The sequence below is a fragment of the Platichthys flesus genome, chromosome 18, assembly GCF_949316205.1.
Source record: "Platichthys flesus chromosome 18, fPlaFle2.1, whole genome shotgun sequence".
In the NCBI taxonomy this organism is placed as follows: domain Eukaryota; kingdom Metazoa; phylum Chordata; class Actinopteri; order Pleuronectiformes; family Pleuronectidae; genus Platichthys; species Platichthys flesus.
In genome coordinates this window covers 13,424,761-13,447,495 of record NC_084962.1, presented here as the reverse complement: position 1 = coordinate 13,447,495, position 22,735 = coordinate 13,424,761, and the positions used below count along the sequence as shown (strand labels likewise).

The 22,735-nt window shown below is 43.0% G+C and overlaps 1 protein-coding gene across 3 annotated transcripts in view; it reads left to right on the top strand.

The window, feature by feature from the left end:
- Positions 1-22,735, top strand: part of wasf1 (WASP family member 1) — a 45,828-nt gene that overhangs the window by 6,507 nt on the left and 16,586 nt on the right. For all 3 annotated transcript variants that reach the window (XM_062412081.1, XM_062412079.1, XM_062412080.1), the window contains exons 2-3: positions 13,809-13,963; positions 15,053-15,187. In XM_062412081.1, coding sequence (XP_062268065.1) covers positions 13,831-13,963; positions 15,053-15,187 — 268 coding nt within the window. In that variant the 5' untranslated portion in view covers positions 13,809-13,830. The remainder of the gene's footprint in view (positions 1-13,808; positions 13,964-15,052; positions 15,188-22,735) is intronic.

Genomic DNA, 22,735 nt, shown 5'->3' with positions numbered 1-22,735 from the left:
TGGTGCTGCATAAACTTACACACATTCATCAAAATCTTTGTTTTATTTCTTTAAAAAAAAAAATTTCACAACTGTGGAAAACACCCTATCTCATAATGTTAGAAGATGGTGAAAGAAAATTCCTTGATCCAATTTAAATGGGTTTAATTTGTTCTTCCGTGACCCATATCGAATCTTTCCACCAAGTGTAATCCATCCAGTATCGTGTGATCCTGCTAACTAACAAACAAACTCTGATGAAAACATTACTATAGTTTGAACTTGTGTGTATTTACCATTCAAGGATGTATTCAGAATCAAGGGGCTGTTACATAAAGCGGCTCTGCTGATGTTTTTTTCTACATAGCTGGAGCTGCAGAAGTTCCAATTAATCACCTGGACTTTCATGTATTTTTGCTTAGTCCCTCCATCGAGCTTTACTCCACGAGCTAACATGCAGGGTATCAGATGAAGTGGCTAATGAACACATCTGGTAAGATACATCCAGATGTATCCAGCATACAGTTATACCCACAAAATATATTTTGTATATAAAAAAAACAAAACATTGATCAATAATTTAGAAGTGCGTAAGGAACACAGAAACTCAAACACACCATGGAGGGTTGTGAATCCTGTGAACTGCACCAGATGGACTGCAGTAATAACAAGGCTCTGATTTGGCAGGTAATGCTATTTGGGACTTGTTTAAGTCCAATAGTTAAACCAAGATGCCAAAAGGAAAACAGGGCGGGATGACGTGGCTTTGTCTGATCTTTAATTTAGGTGAACAGTTTCGATTGATCCCGACACTGTTCGTTTATGAGACGTAGAGTAAAATGTCAGCGAGTGTATGCTCTGAGCTACTCTCTCACATTTGTGTGTGTGTGTGTGTGTGTCTTAGTCAGCTCTACTTGGCTAAATGCCATCCCAGTGTTTAGAAATAAATGAGCTCGGCGTGAGCGGCCTGGAGTCAAACTATCCTCCTCCAGTTAAACAGTAAAGTCGCGGCCCACATGGGTCCATCCTGCGGTGGAGGACAAGGTCAGAGGTCATTTCACTCTTATATGCGGTTGTATAAATGTTAGAGGTGACTCGAGCCAGGGGCCTGGTTTGTGTTGCTTCGCCTCAGGAGGACAGATAGGTGCTGACAGACAGGCCTGGCCTCACCGCTGGGGCTTCTGCCTCCGCGCCTGCCGAGGCTCCTCTTTTTTCCTCTCTCTCACTCTCCTTTATTCTTTACTCACTCCCTGTGTGTTTATACTCTCTGTCTGTGTCTTTTCTTCTCTGTGTCACTCCTCTCCCGTCTCCCTTCATCTTATTCTCACGTGTCTATATGTTATATTCCTCTCCTTCCTACGTCCCTCTTTGAATGAGCCAGAGCTGCTTACCATGAGGCTAATGCTGACTGCCAGTGTTGTGGTCAGTATTATGTCTGAGTTGGGCATAAGCAGCTCTACTGGGAGTTCAAACAAAGGTAACATGAGATGAAGCAGATGTTGCCTTGAGCTTCAAATTCAAATTTCCGAATGCAGCTTGGATCAGACATAAGAATAGAGGAAATCTTTGCAGGTTAATTTCAGTGAATCATCCCCTTTCCCTCCAGCCAGTCTGACTGTGACAGTCTGAAAAACTTTGTCTTTGTTACTAGGAGAAGTGGAAAAGTTCATTGTTTTGTTATGAAACTTTGGCGGGTCGCCACAGACTTAATGGGAAACCCTGTTTTGTTTCAGGTTTATCATAATGCTGTTGTTAGCCGAGATTGGCTTGGATGTCCACATGAAATTGAGGTCATCATAAGTGTTTGCAATCTGCCTGTATGATGTCCTGGCTAATAAAGGTAATTTGGCAAAAAGAAAGTAACAAGAATATGACAAATGAATGGATTCCACACATGGAACTTAAAGGGCACTCAGTGAAGCACATATTTCCATAAATTATTCTCTGGGAAATCAGTGAAAATGTTGAAAATGCCCTACATATTAATGTTGCAGAAATTAAAAACATATTTTTTTCCTGTATCCACCCCTTTTATGGGTTCTGCAATGTGTCATACCCCATATCTCTCCACAGAAAGGCCTTGGAAAATAGGTTGAGTAGTTTTTGTGAAAAAAAAACACCAAACAAAAGCAGATGAAAATATAACTTCAATGTAACAAAGGTACAAATTATTTCACTTTTTAGTCTGTTCGTCCTTGTGTTGTGTCTTTGTCTCAAAAATTGATATAACAAAAACTTGTATTGATGAGCAAAAGAAGACAGTAAACACACACACAAATACCAGCCTCACAAAAGTACTTGCTCTGGGCTTGAAATATACCGACTGATAAGCAGAGGAGAAAAGGAAACCAAGACGAGGGAATAGGGGAGCGAGAGGCTTCTGTACCTGCGGGAAGAATTTGATTTGCCTGCCTTCAAAGACATGTCGATTGGAGACGATCAGAGAGCCACACAATGCCGGGTGAGGGCCAAAAGCAGGAGGGAGAAAAGGGAACGAGAGGTGCTTTTGTCCCTCCTCTCTGCCCCATTGTCCTCCACAACGCCTTTGCTGGGGACAGGACATGACAACTGGCTTGATCCAAAGATGAAATCTATACGGAGGAGCAGAGTACATCTTTGTGTCAGCTGTGTGTTGAGGACCGTATTGTGTCTCCTGTCTCTGATTGTGATCCTCCCTATTAACACACACATTACTTTTAGCAGGCTGAATCATGCAGACACTTTAAGTAAAAGTCGGCCACAATCTAAAAATCTCCTCTCGCTCGTAGGAAAACCGTCTGACAGGCACTGCGAATCAGTGTCTCTATCACTGTTCAATATAATGCCGCAGTAAGTGGATGACTGAGGCCCTAATGGAGTCAATCTTCTACAGCGCTGTTAATACAAGCCTGTTAGACCACATTTTGTCTTCAGCAGCCCGGATTTACTCCATGAAGATGCATTCTTTCCTCCCACCACGGTTCCCTTTTCATACAGAGAACGTTCACCCGACATTTAGGCCTTGCAGAGGCATTTTTAGCTGTGAGGAATATGTGTGGATGAGTGGTGGTGGTGGGGGGGCTGCTGGGATGTCATGAGACACCGATCACATGATGCCTGCAGCTGATCTTTTTTACCCCTAATGAGCATGCTGTTTTCTATAGATGGAAGGAGGTCCCTCGCCTTCAACGTGGGTCTGTCTGTGTGTGTGTCATCGTCAATAATACAGTAGTCTCTTCTCAATTCATATTGTAAATGACTTAATAATTTTTATTTTGATACAATGTTTTGGTTGTATTTTTTAGCTTCAGCTTATTACAGGTATGAAACAGAGATAGTTGGAGACGAATAACAAGGAGTTTCTGTGGAAAGGTTTGTAGATTTAAAAAATCTTGTTTTCTCTCTAAGTTGATATGTTCGTTGGCACCACCTCAGACCACCTCACAGCACATCACCACCCTGCCCTATTTGGACTTAATAGTTTGGTCCATGTCCCAGCCATTAACATAGGGGAGGCTGGATATATGACCTGTTCTAATCTGCAGCCAGCTTCACTTTTGGAGAGCAGGAATATATTCCATCTTTATATTCATTCTGTGATGCCAACACGCTGTTAAAAGCAATTGATCTGCAGCCTTACCATTAAAAGTGGCACGGCTTTGGTCAGCACCTTTTTGAAGTGAACGATTTAACAGTTAGTTTTTTTTGCATATGTTTACACATTCCCTCCAACCAAGAAGCAGTGGTGCACGAGAGGCTGAAATACATTTTTCCTCCGAGCTTTAAACACATTCCTCTATTAATTCTCTTGTCAGGACATATTCTGAGATGCAGATCAAAGGGAAATTGATAGAACAATAGGTAGAACGAGGCACGATGACGTGATGGAAATGCAAAGGTGAGCATTTAAAGGGCACTTCAGATGTGAAAAAGCAGGGTGCCATATCTTTGTGATTCATGTCTCTGTACACTCGGAGAGTAATTTCTTTTGACATCTTTCCCCCTCTGGGATATTTACTACAGTCAGACGAACGTGAAACAGTACAGCACAGTACTTTGAACATGATTGAATCATACTATACCTGCTGTATTGCAATATAGTGAACAAAAATTGGCTTATCAGTGAGATATTAACTTCTGCTCCCCAGCAGAAAGCCTCTTTCATTCATTCATTATCCTGCCTCTCTGCCCTAAAACACTGTTTCCTGCTGGGGGCATTGATTCCATTGAAAGAAGATGATCTGTTTCTCTCTCTCTTTCTCTCTCTCCCTCTCCACCTCCTCAGTAATGCTCTGGGCAATATCAATCTCTCCACATGAGCTTTGGAAGAGTTTTTTAGAACTTGCAACAGAACCTGAAGGTCTTCAGACTTAAACTCTCCTTTGTCATGCAGAAAAAACACAGGTTAAATAGTTCTCATGGATGGACTCGTACCTCCTTTTTCACAAAAATTACGCAGGTTTTTTAAATGTGGGCAAAGCTGCTAAAAAAAGGCAATTTCATAACCAACGCATCAGAAAGCATCGCTGTCTTCTCAGTGTTGGATTTCACATTCTTCACAAGATTCACAAGAAGTACACAAACGTTCACGGCTATTAATGCAGAAACGCCTGGAAGTTCAATGTGCGTCATAATGTTCACCGATGTGTCATGTTTCCATCACTGCTGATCAGAGCTGATAAAAACCTGAGTCCATTGCAGTGTCACTTGAGTGAATGCCAATTAAATCCATTCCCAATGCAGTCAAAAGCCAGACATTAGATGTGTTTTGGGGGGGGGGGGGGGGGGGGTTGACCACTGGAAAAGGGTCTTCAGTCTAGTTTGGTACCATGTATTTAGCACAAGGGGTGACTCCATCTTCTTTGACAAAGCAGTTGTGTGTTGGTAAGGGACAATACCCTTCCGAGATCTATTGACTAGAAAATGAAGGGATTCGATGAATGGAACAGCTCCTGTTGCATGCCCACTTTGTTTAGGTGTTGTGCTGTCCAACAGGCTTGTTGACTGGCTCGTGCAGCGCTCCGGGGTCTGGGGTTCGTGAGCATGCCTGTGTCCCTGTGTTTGGTGATGTTAAGCTGGATCTGACAGGGGTTGCTGCAGTGGTTAGTTCCTGTGCTTGTCCTTCACGTCTGAACAGTGAGGGAGTCAGTACAATGAAATTTCCCTCACAGGCCAAACAAGTGCAGCTGCGCAGCGTGTGCATGCAGACATTTATTATTGAGCAGCCACCTTTCATTATTCATACCAGTGGGTTTCTGTGCAGCCAGCAGATACACTTCTTTGAGCCTATTTGTTCGTCAGACACTCCACTCATTGATGTTAGCACACATTCGCAGGCCATGACAGTTACTCGTGCATGTCTATTGTAGAATTAAACACGGCTTAATGAAGGTTTGAAGAAATGTAATCTCTTTGTGACAACCACTCATTCAGTGCTACGTTTCCAATTGATCATGCCCTGAATGTAAATCATGGTGACTAGAAATCCACAGTGGAGTCACAGTAACTTCTATCAATACATTCAAAATATCTAATGTATAGTTTGATTCTTTGTGATGTTTGAAGGAAAAGTAGACAAAAGCAGTGTGTTTACAGCTGCACAAAGGCAAATATTTAAAGTCCATGCAAAAAGTGTAATACAATTGCAATATAATATGGGCACAGTTTTAGTTTTATTGTTAATTTGAATAAACTTGATTAAGCATTTTCTGAAGTTACTCCTGAAACTTGTTTATAGCTGCTAGGCAAGATTATAATATCCAGCCAGAGGATCTGTGCCATCTCACTACCTGAGTACCACCTCGGTGCCAGCATGCCAGGATGCTCATTTTCATCACTGCAGGCAGAGTCAAGACAGTAGGCATGGTGCAGTGCGAAATGACTGCCTTGCTTCACACCCCTGCCCGACTGGGACAGCTTACTGTTTAACACGTGCATAAAAAATGGCCATGGACCAGCTCAAGCTCAGGTGAGAAAACATACAAAAAAAAGGTTCAACTTGAAAAAAGGCTTACAATGTCAAAATTAATATCATGAGACACAATGCAGTAAAAAAATTCAGAGTTATTGAGGTGAGGAATAAGTTTATTATGTACCCGTATCCCTTGCCGGCAGCAGTATGTAAAGTTTCCTCCCACCCGGAAACCTAGTTAGCATCCCAACCTGACAGAGCTGCTGCTGCAGGTGTATTTTTAGCACAGCCAGCGGACTCTGCATGGTTATGTTATAGCATCTCATCAGTGAGGGGCTGCAAGGCGTCATCTCACCGCTGAAGGGGTACTGACTGCCACATGATGTTACTTGGCACTAAAACAGTAGTTTGTTCTCCCAATGTGATGGGGAGAGAGGAGGGAGATGGTAGTCTCTGATGTAAACGGTTGATGTGTGTATGTCGGATTATTGAATCGATATCGACCAACACTTGCAGTTTGCTTTGATGGCTACTGCCTGAGAATTGCAGGGTGATTAGTGTATTTTTGTGTTTTGATTTGTTTTGCACATGTGCTGCAGGGACTATGCAGACGTATCAGCTTTCCTCTTCTTTTCCCACCACCCCCAGCACAGCAATAAGACGAAGGTCCGCTTGACATTAACTAGGTTGTACAACCAGGTCTGAAAGCGAGTGTTTATACCTGTCCTGGTTTGCCACTACAAGGGGGGAGAGGAATAATCCATCCGTCCTCGAGAGACATGTGAGGTACAATAATCAAATGACGAGAACGGTGGACAGATTTGAACCATAGGCTTAGACTGCATATAAATAAGATGGACAAGCCAAAACCTATAGGTACTGTTATCTTGCACACTTGAAATGTCCTCAGTATGTCCTCGAATCAAAAAGTACCACAACTCCTACTTGCCAACATCTGATTTATTCATATAACCTCAGGGAGACCAAAAATTTGGGATTTTAATAGCTTGTGAAAAAAGTGTCTCGGTATTTGAGCCGTTTTAAAATGAAGACAGATGTAATCCTCGCCTTATGTGCTTATGTATAGATGCCTCATTAGAATGAAGATGAGCTGGACATATTCTTTTTCCTCTTGAGCCTCTGCAGTGACAAAGCAACAGGGTTTTATCCAGCTGAAGGGAACAGCACTCAGCTTGATCCTTTCTGAGTTTGACAATCTACATTTCTTTACTCGTCTGTCTTTGTTTTCTGTGGAAAACGAGCAGTGGTGCTTTTCCATTGCTCTGCATATCTGCATGACTGATTCAAACCAGCTGCTGGTAAGATTTGCCAGTTTGATCCCTGCTCTCTCTGCCATTGGCTGCCGTGAATCTGCCAGCTCCCTTGATTAGATATCTGTGTTTCTGTGTTTGCAGCTGCTCAAAGTGTAGAATGAAAAGTCTGCGGTCGTAAAACCCTCGTTCCCAGAGTCGCTGGACAAAGGACAAAACGGTCAGGCTAATTTGGCAAAGAGAATGAAACCACAAGCTGTAAGTCGGATCTGGAGGAGGGTTTTAAAGAGAGAACAGCATGTTTTTGGAAATGTTCTTTGTTTATGGGTGTAATGGTTCTCCAAATCCAAGGTTCAGCTCAGACTCTGAGATCTGCCCAGGGGGTGTCTGGCCTCAGACTTTTTATACATAGTTGTTATGTATATTGCAATCAAAATATATGGCTTGTCTTAAAGTTAAATTTAATTGTAGTTTTGTTACTGTGAAATAAAAATAAAATTTTGCTGCAATAGCAAAGAAATGACATGTCCACAGTTTACATCTTCATCAGTGACAGCGGGTTTGAGAGGGTTTTTTGTGCTTTTGTGTGAGCCAGACCTAAACCCAACAGGCATTCTTGGTTTGTGTGTGTCTGAACCCAACCAGAACCCGACCGGACATAGATAAAAGGAACCCGCCCCTCAACATGACCAAACCAGACCCAGACTCAAATGTAATTTTAAAATGTTCTTCTGAACCCGGCCGACGGGTCTCGGGTCGAGAATCCACACTCTTGTTTGGTTCATGGTTTCCGTCCCCTAAGTGTGCTACTGTGGCTCTTGATGACCCTTGCAGCTGATGTGAGTTAGTGAAGGACAAGCCTCCTGTAGGGTCACTGTATTTGTGACTGCACTCACAGGGTTTTAGTTATTCTCTTTATGACTGTGAGCATTTGGGAGATATTATACACCTGTAAACTGTAGAGTTTCATCCCAGGCTTAAAAGGAACACTGCCATTACTGCTAGCTTTAATATTTGGAGTTAGTACTATAGAGTGCTAACTGGTTTTGAATCATAAAGTCTTAAATTTAACTTTCTTTTACCTTGCAGTAACTATTACTCTGTGTTTTATGTTGCCTTCTGTTCAATAGTGATGGAATGAGAGGATCAGCTTGACTTCCTGTTCAGACCATGAATTTTACATCACTTAATGATGAGATCTCTGTGGTTTCAGAAGGCAGAAGACATTTTATTTCAGCTCCAGTCGGCTCCCTTGCTGGTTAACTGGTAGTTTCTTGCTCTATCGCCCCTCTCATGCTGGAGATTTTCCCAGTTTTACAGAACCAGTCACTGTGATGGCAAACTGGGGCTAAAAAGAATTGCAACATTGCTGGATGTTTCTGGACATGTTGTGCTTAGTCATGCCTCCCAGTTGGCTATTTTTTCTTGCCTCCCGAGTGCAATAATTCCTTCATTTTGTGTGTGATTGTGTGTGAGTGTGTGTGTGTGTGTAATCCCTGCTGATGGTGTATCAAGGGCGTGTCCTCCAAGCCCTCTAAATTAAGGGCTCTTGACCTCCTCCACATTGAGGGGTCTGGAGCCATATTGTGGGGCAGTATGAGTGTGTAAATGCTCCATTAGGATTCATTAGTGCCTCTCGTTGGACATATTGTCCAAAGTGCAATGAGCCGCACCAGTGGAGGCCCCTTTCTTTCCTCTGGCACGTGCCATCCCAGATCCGGCTCTGTGCTCTTACACAACTGAAGAGGAGTCCCCTATCTCCGTCTTATTCTCTCTCTCTCTCTCTCTCTCTCTCTCTCTCTTATTGCTGTCATTCATCAGTTGCCATCCCCGTTATCACACATCACCCTGGTTTCTTTAACTCATTCATTCCTCCCTTTACACGTTCGTCTCTCTTTCCCCCTCCACCTTCTTTTCCCCTGCTTCTCTTGGGATTGTATAAAGTGACCAATGAGATCCCACTGCAGTTGCTGCCATGGTGATAGGCGACAGCGGGATGCACCACCCGAGATGAATGGACCGTAAAAGTAGAGGTACAGCGGTAAATGGTGTGTGGAGGGTGGGGGAGGCTGGCTAGTCTGGATGGAATAAATAAAAGAAAGAAAAGGAAAGGAAGTAGCAGGTATGTGACTAATTTCCTCGTGTAGTGACCATCCCCGATCATTCTTTACCGCTCTAGGCTGCAATTAAGGCCTCCTTCTTTTTGACTGGTAAAGCACAGTCACTGGTTGAATCAGGATGAACCTGAGAATGAAATATGTCATTTTCTCTGCATTAGCTCTGTCAATTCTATCTATGCCTCGTATGTATCAATCAAGGCACTACAAGTTCTATGCTTCGTTCCCAATAAACCACTGCGGAATATCAGTAGAGGAACACGGAGGTCAGTGACCTCTGAAGCCATTTTAAGATTCTGGCTTTCACATATGAAATACGCAGCAGGGGATTTTCTGAGTCAGACATTTTCATAAATCATAGGAAAATGTCAATTGTGCTGCAGATATCACATGTTGTTGTTTACAGCATATCAACACCGGCTTCTTTCTTTTTCGTCAAAAGATATTGGGAGGAATCGTTGCTGTTCAAGTGTGGTTAGACAACGTGATTGATATCCCACATGTGCTGGGTTTTGATTAATTGTTCAGTCTGGACTTCCATCGTCTGATCCAGTTTGCACAGTGCAATCTATATTGTGTTTCCAGCGTGGATCACTTTATAAGCAAAGCTCTTAATCGGGGATAATGCGAAAGGCCTTTGGTTTGACAGACGCATAAACGATAATTCACATAGCTTAAGACAAAGGGTATGAGCTTGCCAGATGGCTACTTTTATTAGCTCTGAGTAAAGACTGCTTCTCAGCGTTACCCGCATCAATATCACAGTTCTAGGTGTAGTGGATTGCTTTTATATGTAATTGACTGTCAGTTCGATTAGCTACGGGAACATAATCCCTCTGCTACACTAACATTTCTACAGTCTGGGAAAAGCCCTGACACATTTCTTTATCATTCCCTGTCTATTGACACAGCAACCTTTTTTTTTTTAAGCTTATTTTCTCTGTCTGTGGCTTTAAAATGTAGTATTTCTCTAGAGCTGATGAGCTACAATTTGTGTAAACATCTAAACTCCAGTGTTAGTGAAAACCCCTTTATCCTTCAATGAGATAAAAAAGCCATGACGCTAACTAGATGTGATGAACATCCCACATTTGTGTGGCGGTGGCGCACTCTTTGTGGGGTAAACCTTTTATAAAGTGATTTCTCATTATGTGTTTTGTGTTGCTAGAGAAGTGCAACTGTTGTTCATTAAGCCTGTTCGCCCATGCAGTAAAACTGCTGGTGATTCCATCTTTTTCTCTAGTTTAATCCCTCTCGTTCTCTCTCTCTTTCTTTCTCTGTCTCTTTTGTTTTTAACATGTTCTCTCCCTGTCAGAACCAGGACAACGTGTAAGCGTGTTCTCACGGGAACTCGTGAGCACACGTCATATGTCACCATGTTTCAGTTGAGAATGGAAACCTCAGTGGACAAATGCAGCATATGTATGCCTGTATGGATGTGTGTGTGTGTGTGTGCATACATTATGTGGGTGCATGTGTTTGCCTGTGTGTAGAGAAAGTCTTTCAACCTATGTCCAATTGGCAAAGAGGCAAACGTTTGCTGCAGTCATTAATCACAGTGAGACACTCGGAGGGTGTTTGACACTGTTTACTTACTAATCTAGGAAATCGAAGTGAGCTTATTATATAATGTAAGGGAAACCGATGTCATCATACCGCCTGGGTCACACTCGTCTGTGGTTCACACAGGCAGTGTGTCTGTTGCTTGTCTGCAGCGGAGGAGGGTTCTGGTATGAATTCTGTGCATCTTGTGGTCCTGCAATAACAATAAAAACCTTGTTCAAACAGATTAATGGATTCAGTCAACAGAAAGGCTGGAGCGCTTCTACTTACAAGGAGTGTTCAACATTCAAACTGTGGTGAAAGTTAGACTTCACTTTTGCTGTGAGCCGTGTGTGGCAGGCTGAGAAAATAGGTGAGAACTCGAGTCTCTGGGAGAACGGTGCAGCTCAAGTGCCTGAGATGTGCTGCTCACACAGGAGGTGTGGACGCTCTCCAACATGATAACGTCGGAGCCTTACAGATAAGAAAGACATTCCATTGAGTATTCACGCCCTTCACACAGACAGGGTCTTCAGTATAGGGGTCTCTTAAATAATACTGGGGAAAATCATGTTCAGGGATGAGAGAATGTATTAATGTTTTATTCACATTACACATCATGATCCATCCAGTGACCAATACAAACAGTGCAAGGAAAAAGTCGATCATTACAGAGCTTTTGATGGAACCTCTAATTGCTTAACTTAGATCGTAACCTACAAGCATCCTATTTTTACATGATTCATAAATCTCTATTTGAGAACAATAGAGGAAACTGTGAGCATCCCTGGAATTTTGAAAACCCATCCTGAGGAATCCAGGCTAGCGGAATCAATATCATCACTTAACACCTATTCCTGTGTGTTTGGATGCTATGGTGCTTTGAGGGTTGGGGTGATGGATCGTTCTCTTTCATCTCCTGCTTGATTGTATTTGAATCCATAATGTTTCCCTCTTATGGCTGTTTCTCTGTCGTCCATGAATCATTTGTCTTCTGAAAAGTCGTATACAAATTCTTCCCAATATTCAACCTTTACTGTTAAAACTGTTTGTTTCTCTCTCTCTCTCTGTCATCTTTCTTCCAATACCCCCTGAAAGCTTAGTTTCACACATTGTTTCTTTTACCCACTGTTGAGACAAATCTGTTCTCCATCATCCTCCGTAATAACTCATGACCCTGTAGGTAGGATGAAAGTTTTTTTTTTATTTTTTTTTAAAGAAAACACATTCCTTTATTGAAAAGATTAGGGAGGAGAGGAGCCTTGAAAAAGCCCTTGGAAAAAGGGCTGGATGAGCACAGTGGGGGAGGGGAATGAAAACAGTGTGAGCTCGCCTGGTAGATACACTTGTCATCTTCAGCGAGTCAGACTGAGTGTGTCTGTGCTTTGTGTTGAATCAGCTAGTGTACATGCTTGGCAGGGAGACAGACAGAGCTATGATTGACTGATTTAATTTTTCTTTGCCTCCCTGTTTGTCTTCTGTCTTTCTGTCTGTACACCTGCAACCCAGAGACGTACTGAATGTACACTTACTGTTCTCATGAAGTAAACTCATGAGGGGAATCCAGGTAAATAAACTCGGTTGTGAATTCTGATATAAAATCCACGATAATCTCAAAGGAGGGAAGGTTTTAAATCGAAAAAGATTTGATTGTATCTAAAGTAGAATAATTATTGTCAAGAAAAGTTTGACATGTTGGGAAAATGTGATTAGTTTCTTTGGTAATAGCAGCTAACTTAATTTAATACATATAAAGGAAATGAGGAAATGGCTTGGCTCTGTCAGATGTGAAAATATCAGCACCCACTTGGTCAATAGATGATTCCAATCAGGAATGAATGGAGAAGATACACATATGTGCGGGTGATGGAGAGACTGGGAGGAAACACATGAATCTGGGCAGAGACTTGGCGCTCTGTTTGGGTTTGTGTCACATTAGCATCACACCCACACCTCGTTCAGAACACTTAAAGTATGACTTAGAAAGAGGTGCGTGTTCTCATTCTTTCCTTTTAAGGCAAAGATGAAGATGAATCACCACAACAAAGCTTTCTAGTGGACTCTCCTCTGTCTCTTCTATGCATCCATAGCTGGGCCACTTCCGAGAATAGCCTTCCATGCCCTACATCTTTATGGATACGGTCAAAAATCCTGTTTATTCTTCGGTGACGGCAACGCTGCAAAGAATTCAGGGAGATATTAAAAGAAGCAGATGTCAATTAAAGTCTAATTAGTGCCTTAACGAGGCCTCACCATGGTCATGCCCAGTCAATGAGCTCCATCCCAGTAGCTGATCTCCACACCACTGCACATGCCTTCCCATAACGAAAACCAGAGTTGACACCAGAGAAACATGGTGGGAGAGGTAGTTTCCCCTCAGGATTTCTGTACCCATAGTTCTGACCTTTTCCTCCATTAAGGGTCATTTATGCTCAACACCAGATAGGGTTTGATGATGGATGATGCCATAATCCATTGACCCTCCCCCACCACTACCCCCCCCCCACCCCGGTGCCATTCTTGTTTTTGCTGTTGGGGTTGGATGTACAAGACTTTGGCCTCAGAACACTGCAGCCTTAATTCCATTAGCATGGCTGAGTGGGCAGACACAGTGCTGAGGTATGCTGGTGAAACATGGCTGTTAGCAATGTTAGAACATTTCTTCCCGGTGGTTTACTTGCATTTATAATTCTCCGCGATCCTGTCTAATCATCGTCCTCTCACTGTATTCCCTCTTTGCTTTGTTACCCTTCAACCCACATCATGTTCTGTGTTCTCTCTCCCCTGTATACTAATGGCTCCTGCAGCCTCCCTCTGCTCTGATCATTCTCATGCTCTTAGCAAAACAGTAAGGAAAGTAACTGTCTCTCTATTTGATTTGGTGATGTTCGAAGCAGCAGAATCCCAAGATCTGTTATAAGAGTCTGTGCACTAATGACTTTTTATTTCTTTTATCTTCTCCTTCCCATCCCCTCCTCTGTCTCCCTCCTCTTCCTCGGACTCCTGTAGTTAGTGGTGTTGCAGCAGAAGGATGCCGCTGGTGAAGCGCACCATCGAGCCCCGGCACCTGTGCCACACGGTGCTGCCGAGGAACATCAAGAATGAGCTGGAGTGTGTGACTAACATCTCCTTGGCCAACGTCATCCGCCAGCTCAGCAGCCTGAGTCAGTAGCACAAGGACACTGACACACACAGACACACACATGTCCTGTGATTATTCATTTAAAAACGTAGAGCACATGTACTCCACATCCAAACAACTGAAAATCTGGAAATGTTATGAACATTTCAGGCATCTGAACATTAGAAGACACTTTTTTGTTGACACTCTCGGTTGTTCTTGTTACTCAAGATCCGTTTTTACGCTTACTCCTGCCAATGTGAAATAAACCTTGTGATGAACCTGTTTATTTAGTCATGAACTGATTAATAAGAGCTAACAAAGTTAACTGAGTTATTTGAGATAACAAATATTTGGATATTGGGAATGAAACGATATTCAAAGATAATCAAAGATACAACACATGGTAATATTTATTTTGGTAAACGAAAACATTGTGACAATTGTGGATTAAGATATATCTGCAGTTTTTATAGATTATTAAAATTTGCACTCAAATGGAACACAGTATCTTATCAATTTGCAAAGCAAATCTATAGAAGTGCTTCATAGTCAATCACTCGCTTTGAAGGATATTTGTTTGCCATAGTATTGTAAAGCTTTGTGCTGGGAGTAGGATGGTCATGACGAATAATAATGATGCTGTGACACGAATCCTTCGGCAGAGAATGAGAAGTTTAATTCAGCTCTTAGAGGAAATGGTGGATGATAATTGAAGTCATTCAGCTGGACTGAAGTTAGGATGCTCACAAAATAGGTTTTCTTTTTCTTCTAATCCTGGTCTCACACACACCATCTCCCTCCGAGCAGTTTGCCTGCAACAGTCACTTCCCGAGGGATTTACAGTCACTACTGATGCAGCGTTTCTCCATCTCTCAATATCAGTAATTGCACATTTTTAAACTATGGTGCTTGAGACGGCTGGAAAACGTCTGTTTCTCTAGCTCTTCAAAACAAAAGGAATGTATTATGGACTATAAAGTCACATGATGTAAAAACTGTGTAACTAGGAGCTTTGAATATTTTAGTAAACATTAGATATTCTATTTCAAAACAAGTAAGAATTTGTCTCATTATAGAATTGTTAATGACTGTTAAAAAAAAATTAATTTTGAAATGTATGTGTGTGTAGGTAAATATGCAGAAGACCTGTTCGGAGAGCTGTTCAACGAGGCCCACTCCTTCTCTTTCCGGGTCAACTCCCTGCAAGAGCGAGTGGACCGCCTCTCCATCAGTGTCACACAGCTTGACCCCAAAGAGGAGGAATGTGAGTACTGCAAACACACAATCGGAAGCACACACAAACCAGCCCCAGTTCCTTTCATTCCTTTTAACCTGAACCAGTTTCATAAGTGCATTGTTTGTTTGTGTTTGTTTGTGTTTGTGTGTGTGTGTGTATGTGTGTTAGAGTTCACCTCGCTCGCCCCTCAGTGTTGATGTCTGTTATCAGGAAAAACAGGGAGAGAGATGGTCAACATGTTTAATCTCAAAAACACAAACCACATCCTCTATGATAGCCCTTCAGAATATCATTTAGCTTTAACACTCGTTTACACTCAGACTCAGGTGAGCTACGAGTTAAAGGAAAATGATAAACGGCGGGGACTGTCGGGTAAGCCAGGTTATCCTGAGAGAGGGAAGGCGGGATGACAGGATAGCGCAGCAAGAGGAAAGTGCAGTGGGTGTAAAGGAAGAAGAGGGAGAATCACAGCAATGTAATAACATGCTCCAAGGCACAGAATCAATTTTTCTGTGGGGCGGCAATGTGTTGACGGTTTTGCACAACGTTACTCTAACTGCTTCCCTGTCACTGACACGCAGCCAGTAAAATCCTCACTGGGCTGGAGACGCTGCTTCTTTTATTTCTGTGTACGTAGGCACAAGCTGGTAACTTTTTACAAGGCACCGACTTGTTTTAGCTGAACAATACATTTCTGCTTTATTGTCAGTCAGAAACAGACTCTTAATCACAGTCGGTTCATCCTAATCTTCCCTTTTCGCCCGGTGTTCCATTGTTTTCACCTCCCCCTGTGATTATAATCTCCTCTTCATTCATCCTCTGAATTGGTTTACACCTTTTTTTTTCGTATTGCCTCTCATCTTCTCCGCCTGTCATTCTCCCACATGCTTCCTCCTCATCACCTCTCCTCTTACCTCCCCTCCCCTCCCCACCCTCCTCTCCTCAACTTGTCCCAGTGCTCTCGCTGTGCCGATTGAATAATTGCGTGTGATCTAGTTTTATAACTCATGCACCTAAATCCTGCAGAGGATAACATTCATTTCATTGGATAGACATCTGCAGGCTTTTGGAAACACCAAGGTATCAACACTACCTTCGTATTGTTTTTGGCATAAATGCTTTCCTCGCATATTCATGTCTTTGCACACAGATTGTGAGCGAATCTGTGTGGGCGTGCACGTGGTCCTCGGCTTCATCTCCCTCCATAAATAAGCCTGAATCATTGGCTAGAGACGCGGTGGATAAGGATCAGCTCAGTTGCAGTTTGAGAAGTGCGGAAGGGGTTGAGGGGGGAGAGTTGGAGGGGAGGAGGACAGTAAGAAAGATGGAAGGAGAAGGGGATGGGTGCATAAGGGCACTGCAGCATAAAAGCAGTGGAGTGTAAAAGGATTGCACCGCAGAATTTTCTGGGCCAGGTGGAAACGGCCTCCTCTGCAGGTTGCACAGGTTTTCCACTCAGTTCGACGCCTCTGCATTCATTCATAACCAAATGAAGTTGTCTTGTAAATGGGGACAAATTGGCACTCCCCTCCACTCTCCTCTCTCGTTATCCGTTAAAGATTTGAAAGATCAAGCGACTATGATAGCGGGGCGGCGTTGCAGCGCCGTGTGTCATGTCTCCTGCTAAAGAGAGACAAATCATATGGACGTGACAGAAAGACGGACGGCTGTGGGACGGGTTCAAGAACCGTTCCTGTAAATGCCCCCTTTCATCCCCACGCAGGCATTTTCTGTAAACGGTCACACTCTCAAACACACATCACTTTGCACACATGTTGTACAAAGTGTATGCTTTTAGCACAAGCGGCCAACTTGCCTTGTGATTGTCTGTGTGCATCTGTGGTCTGCACGAGAGGAGGAGTGAAAGAGAGGGGAATGAGTGCAGGCAGGAGTGGGACCGTAAATCAGGACTGTGGAAGGATGAAGAGTGGAGGATGGGGGCAGGGAGAGAGGACAAAGGACAAGGACACAACAATAACTTTGCAGATACTGTCCTCAGAACACCTCACAAGTTTATTTGTGGGCCTTTTAAAACCTTTAATGGACCTTTTAAAATGTGGGCACCAGCTGTGAACTCATTTCATCCTGGAAGCGAAATTCCTGTACAGATGGTTTGGCATTCACAGCTAGTTTATATCTAATGGTTACTTTTGAATGTGTAAATGAAATCTTGCAGTAATTATCACAGCATTATTTTGATGTAATTGCTGATATTTAGTTATTTATTCATGCTGTTGCATCCATTTGAATTTTAGTATGTGTTGCAATGCAATTTATTGGATTTGATATTAAACTAAAAGAGCACTCAGAGAGCGAGAGAGCGTATCTCTATAGACGCGCAACAGTTCTCTAGAGATTCTCAGTCTTCCAGGTCCCACATTCATCCCAACAGCCGTCTTAGGAAACCACATTGAAATTAGTAAATCTGGAGTTTTATTTGGATCTGCCCCAAATTGCAAACAGGAAGGTAAAGATCTGCCCCCTGATCTGGATCTGCACCACAGGTTAATGGATTCTTCCCTGATCCATACAAATCCTTCCACCAAGTTTAACGGTAATCGGCGAATAGTTTTTGTGGAATTCTACAAACTAACACATGTTCAAGACAAACAACGTAACCAATGTCAACGATTTCTCTTATTTGATATAAAACTTCCCTGCAGAACTCATGATGAAAGCCGCGGTTTTATTTTCAATGAGGCTTTAACACACATCGAAGTCTTTCATGCATTTTGAATGAATGTCAACTGTGAATCGTGCTTTTACTGTAGTCTAAAGCATAAAAGGGCACGGACACCGGACACCGGACGAAGGATGCTTAGCTGAAGGTCAGAGATGTGGGATAGAGAGATGGCCGGAGTGATGTATGCGGTGTCACCGGTGGCGTAGTGGTCGAGGTCAAAAGTGCTTTGTCACGTGGATTTCTGCACATACACACCTTGCCCACACCCCACTGACCCTTAAGCTGTTGAAGGCTATTGTTCCTTACTTTGCCCTTTAGGCCTCTACTCCGATCCTCCTCTTCCTCCACTCCTCTCACGTCTGTAAAGGCCCCCACCTCCAAATACAAACACACACACACACACACGCACACACACACCTCTACGCTTTGTTGTCCTCCCCAGCTCTCTCTCATCTTTCCGATTGATCTCTGTGCCCCCTCCATCTTGTGTGGATGCTATCTGTGTGCTGTCAGCCTCTCTTGCCCCTATCACTCCAGCCAGCCAAACTAATGGCCTGTATCCCCTATGTAATGGCTCAGTTATATCATTGCACTGGCTGCAGGCCATTATGGAAGGCCACAAAGCCACCATGAGTCCCTCTGGGCTCTAACCCTTTTCTTTATGTACTACATAGTCTCTCTCTCTGCATCCTTTTTCTTCTAGTCCTTGCTGATGTAAGAGGTTCCTTCTTCTTCTTCACTTGGCAAACTGTTTCTTTTTCGCTTTAGTTTTCTCTCTAATGGTTATTGTTAACTCTCCTTGAGTCTTATTACCTCTGGCAAGTTACTTCTCTTCATCCACCCTCTTCATCTCGCTCTTTGCCCTTTCTGTCCCTCTCTAATCTATTCAATTAAACTTTACTTACAAAACTGTTAAAAGGGCTTAACAAAGGAATATGCAAACAGTTTATATGAAGATAAATTGTAAACTAGAATGGCACTGAGGCGAGCAAATACCTCCACAAAGGCCAAACATTCCTTTACATGATTGTCTAGTTTTAATAGTAGAAATAAGTTTAATAATATTCTTTGAAATCAAAAATACTAAAGTTAATACCTCGTCAATCTACAAGCCAATCAAGAATTAGGTTTATTTTAAGATCATAATATTTAACCTTTTTGATTTTGATACAACAGAATAGTTATAAACTATAGAATACATATCTACATATACAGCTGTAGAGGATTTCATTCCACTCATATCCACACACACACGATCAGATGTGTCTCTCTGGTCTCTTCCTCACCATTTGGCAAAGGGACTTGGGAAAATAGCTAAATTCATGCCTCAGAGATTCAAAGTATAATTTGTGGTCATGATGGCTCAAAAGCATCCGCACACTTTGTACACAATAATTCAGAAACATTTGCCCTGATGTCCCAGCGCTGACTGCAGATGGTCGGCATCAATTGATGCATTTTGCACAGAGGATGAATAATAAGCAAAAGAAAGGAGGATTCAGTAAAGAGCAAAAACTGACGTGGAGCAAAGTCACTGTTGTGCTCTCTCCTCTCCCTCCTCTTCATTTGCATATTTCCTCGTCTATTTACCTATCTGCTGCTCTGCTATTCAACATCGCAGAGTGGTAGCAGCGATTCAGAGCTGCAGGTAGGAAGTATGCAGGGGGGGGGGGTAATTTAGGGCAACATTTGCATTGAAGTACAAGAGAGAGAGAGGTGTGCCTGCATGCTAAAAGACAGCCTGGCCTTTGCCTTCTTCTTATCTTGACTGGCTCTGTGCAGGGCAGCATCTGTATGAGCGAGAGGATGAGAAGAGGGGAGACGTGATACATTTTGCTGAAACTTAAAGCGAGGCTTGAGGAGATGGGAGTGTGTGCGTGCATGTGTCACAAGAACTTCCTCGCCTCGATTTGATTGAGGGTGTTTTTAGCCAGATGCTATCTGACCAGGAGAAAGATATGAGAGAGAGAGAGAGAGATAAACTATACACCCCTCGCTCACTGATAAGGAGCTTCACAGGCTGAGATCAGAGGCTGCTGCTAAACCTGGTGCATCTCCACCTCACACACACATGCACGCACACACACACACACACTTCAGAGGACACTGACTTACTGTGAATTCCTGGACACTTACTTCCACCTTAGACATGGCAACTACTTGTGTAAACCTAAACTTTACCCTAACCTCAAGCATGACCGATTTATATCCAATGCTAACCTGACCCTAACCACAGTCCACACCGTACCTCTAACCCTTAACCAGGACCTCAGAAATAATGCTTTGGATTTGGTCCCTGTGAGGTCAACTGGTCCCGGCAGGATCAATGCTTGAAAAGCTCCTCAAGAGCCAAAACAAACACACACAGACACACACACAAACACACACACAAACACACACACAAACACACACACTGACTGACTCATCCTGTCGCAAACACATTTTTTGTAATTAGCATGTAGAACATCATGTTAAGATATCCATCTGTGTTTGACTGATCCACTGCGAGTGTGAGTGTGAGTGTGAGTGTGAGTGTGAGTGTGAGTGTGAGTGTGTGTGTGTGCGTGTGTTTCTGCCTGCATTGATTAGTGCAGTGTGCCTCTCTCTGCGCTGAGTGTTGCTTGGCAGGGTTTTAGTGTCGCCTCGCTCTGCATCAAACACATCCTCCTGACACACACCTCTGCAGTGGCCCAATCTTGTTTTTCACTTTCGCTCTTACTTGTCACCCCATGTGACAGCTCCTTCGCTCCCTCTAAACGCACCGGGGCAGCAGGAGGCTGTGCTCTTGTTTGACATTCAGCACATAGTAACACCCGATTGACATGCACCATTTGGTCCCAGGGTGCTCTTGGCCCTCCGACGAGGTGGTATGGTTCTCTATACTGTATTCTGTCAGTTTATTAGTAGTTTCCTGTAGCTCATCCTGACCTTGACTCTGGCCTTGCATAGGCAATAAGAAGTGAAATGCTCTACAGTATTACTTAACCATCCCAAACAGGCAGATCTCCCTCCTCACCTCCTCAGCTTGGGAGCTAAATTGACCTAAACTGTTTTTGATCTCACCATCTTACCCCTTATATTTCTCTCCTCTGTGATTACTGTGGACAGTCTCATGCCGCTGTGGCTTTGATTTTTGCCCCTGTCATCATTAGTCACCTACCTCTTATGCTGCAGATCTAGAATGAAGCATGATGTAGATATTAAAGGATAATTCTACCTCATTACCCCTTGAGTGATATCTTTCTAGTTTATGCTCCTATTGGGGGTTCTACGATACTCACAAATGAACTGCTGGGGTGTTGGAACGCTGCAGCATCAATAAGCTGCAGTTGAACAGGTTGGACTAGTTTTAAACAAACTGACGGATTAGTCAAACTTATTTGGATAAGGAAACACTTATTTGTCTGTGAAGTCCAATCCCCCCTCCTTCCCTGGCTCTGCTCAGGTTACCCTATGTGTCTTTCATAGATACTGCCTGTTTTCATGCGTTTTCACAGTTTTACGTCCCTCCTCCCTCTCTGATTGCTCCGTGTTTCACTCCCCTGTTTCGAATACTTTACCTTCTGTGTCCGTGCGGTTATATCATCTCCCCCTTGCATTCTCCGGCCTTCTTTCCCTGTCCTGGAGTGTAACTTACCTAAACCTTGGCTCCCTGATAGTGTTTGTTAATAGTGATACTTCAGTGCCTCAGGTGGCTGTGGAAGTCATTATCCAGCTGCTCCGCTGCAGAGACTGAAGAGGATCAGATTGCTGTAGCTGATCCTTTCTTTGCCTTTTCTAAAGTACCTTTGTTTGTCTTTTTCCATGAAGGTAAATGTTGTTCTCTTGGCTCAGTTTTAAATAACTCCACAGTGTGTTATGTAGGTTAAAGATACGTATTGGATTTAGTTTTGTATGTGGTACAGCGAACTATAACAATGCTTTTTCTAAATGCCACATGGCTTTTTTTCAGTTTCTCCCGGGGCAGCAGCAGAGTGTATCCATTTGTCCCTCCTTCATGTATAATTCAGATCTGGTTGCAACGCTCTAGATTTATTTCCAAGTCGGGTTTTTCTTTAACTCGGCCCGACCCGATGGAGGGTTAGCATTACTCTGTTGTTTTTTTTCCTTTCCTCTTCGCCTGCAGCAATTTCTGCAACCTGTTTTTTATTTCTGAAAAGCTTCAGCCGCCGCGCAGCATCGATTTCCCTCTGTTATTCTCCTGCCCTCACAAAATGTCAGCTGTTCCCTGCATGAAAGAAGGGCAGTTATTCCCAATGCCACTGACAGACGACCTCAGTCTCATCTAACTTAGTTTAGCTCTGCTTAGGTCACGTGTCGTGTGTTGGTTTGCTTTGAGGGGGAATTGGAATCAGCCAATTAGGACAACAATGAAGAGTCAGCCCATGGGATGGAGCTTAGTGGTGTCTAATAGGTTTTTATTTCTGCGTCCTGATAGCTATCCTGATAACTGATGAGTGATTGTGTCAATGATTTTGATTGAGTTAATGAATTGGTGTTGCATGGTAATTATTGTGTTCATGAGAGAACGCAAAGTTGGTGTGTGTGTGTGTGTGTGTGTGTGTGTGTGTGTGTGTGTGTGTGTGTGTGTGTGTGTGTGTGTGTGTGTGTGTGTGTGTGTGTGTGTGTGTGTGTGTGTGTGTGTGTGTGTGTGTGTGTGTGTGTGTGTGTGTGTGTGTGTGTGTTATTTTGTATATATTTTCATCTCATATGACCAAATGGATGTGTCATGTATCTCTTGTGAAATCCTGCACTGACTTATGTATGAATATGTATAATGTGCTCATTATCTTTCTCTCTATCATCACACACTTTGTAAACATACAAAGTGTGTGATGTACGACTTGTTCCACAGGGAACCGGACAAAACGACAATAACTTGTCATCTTCCC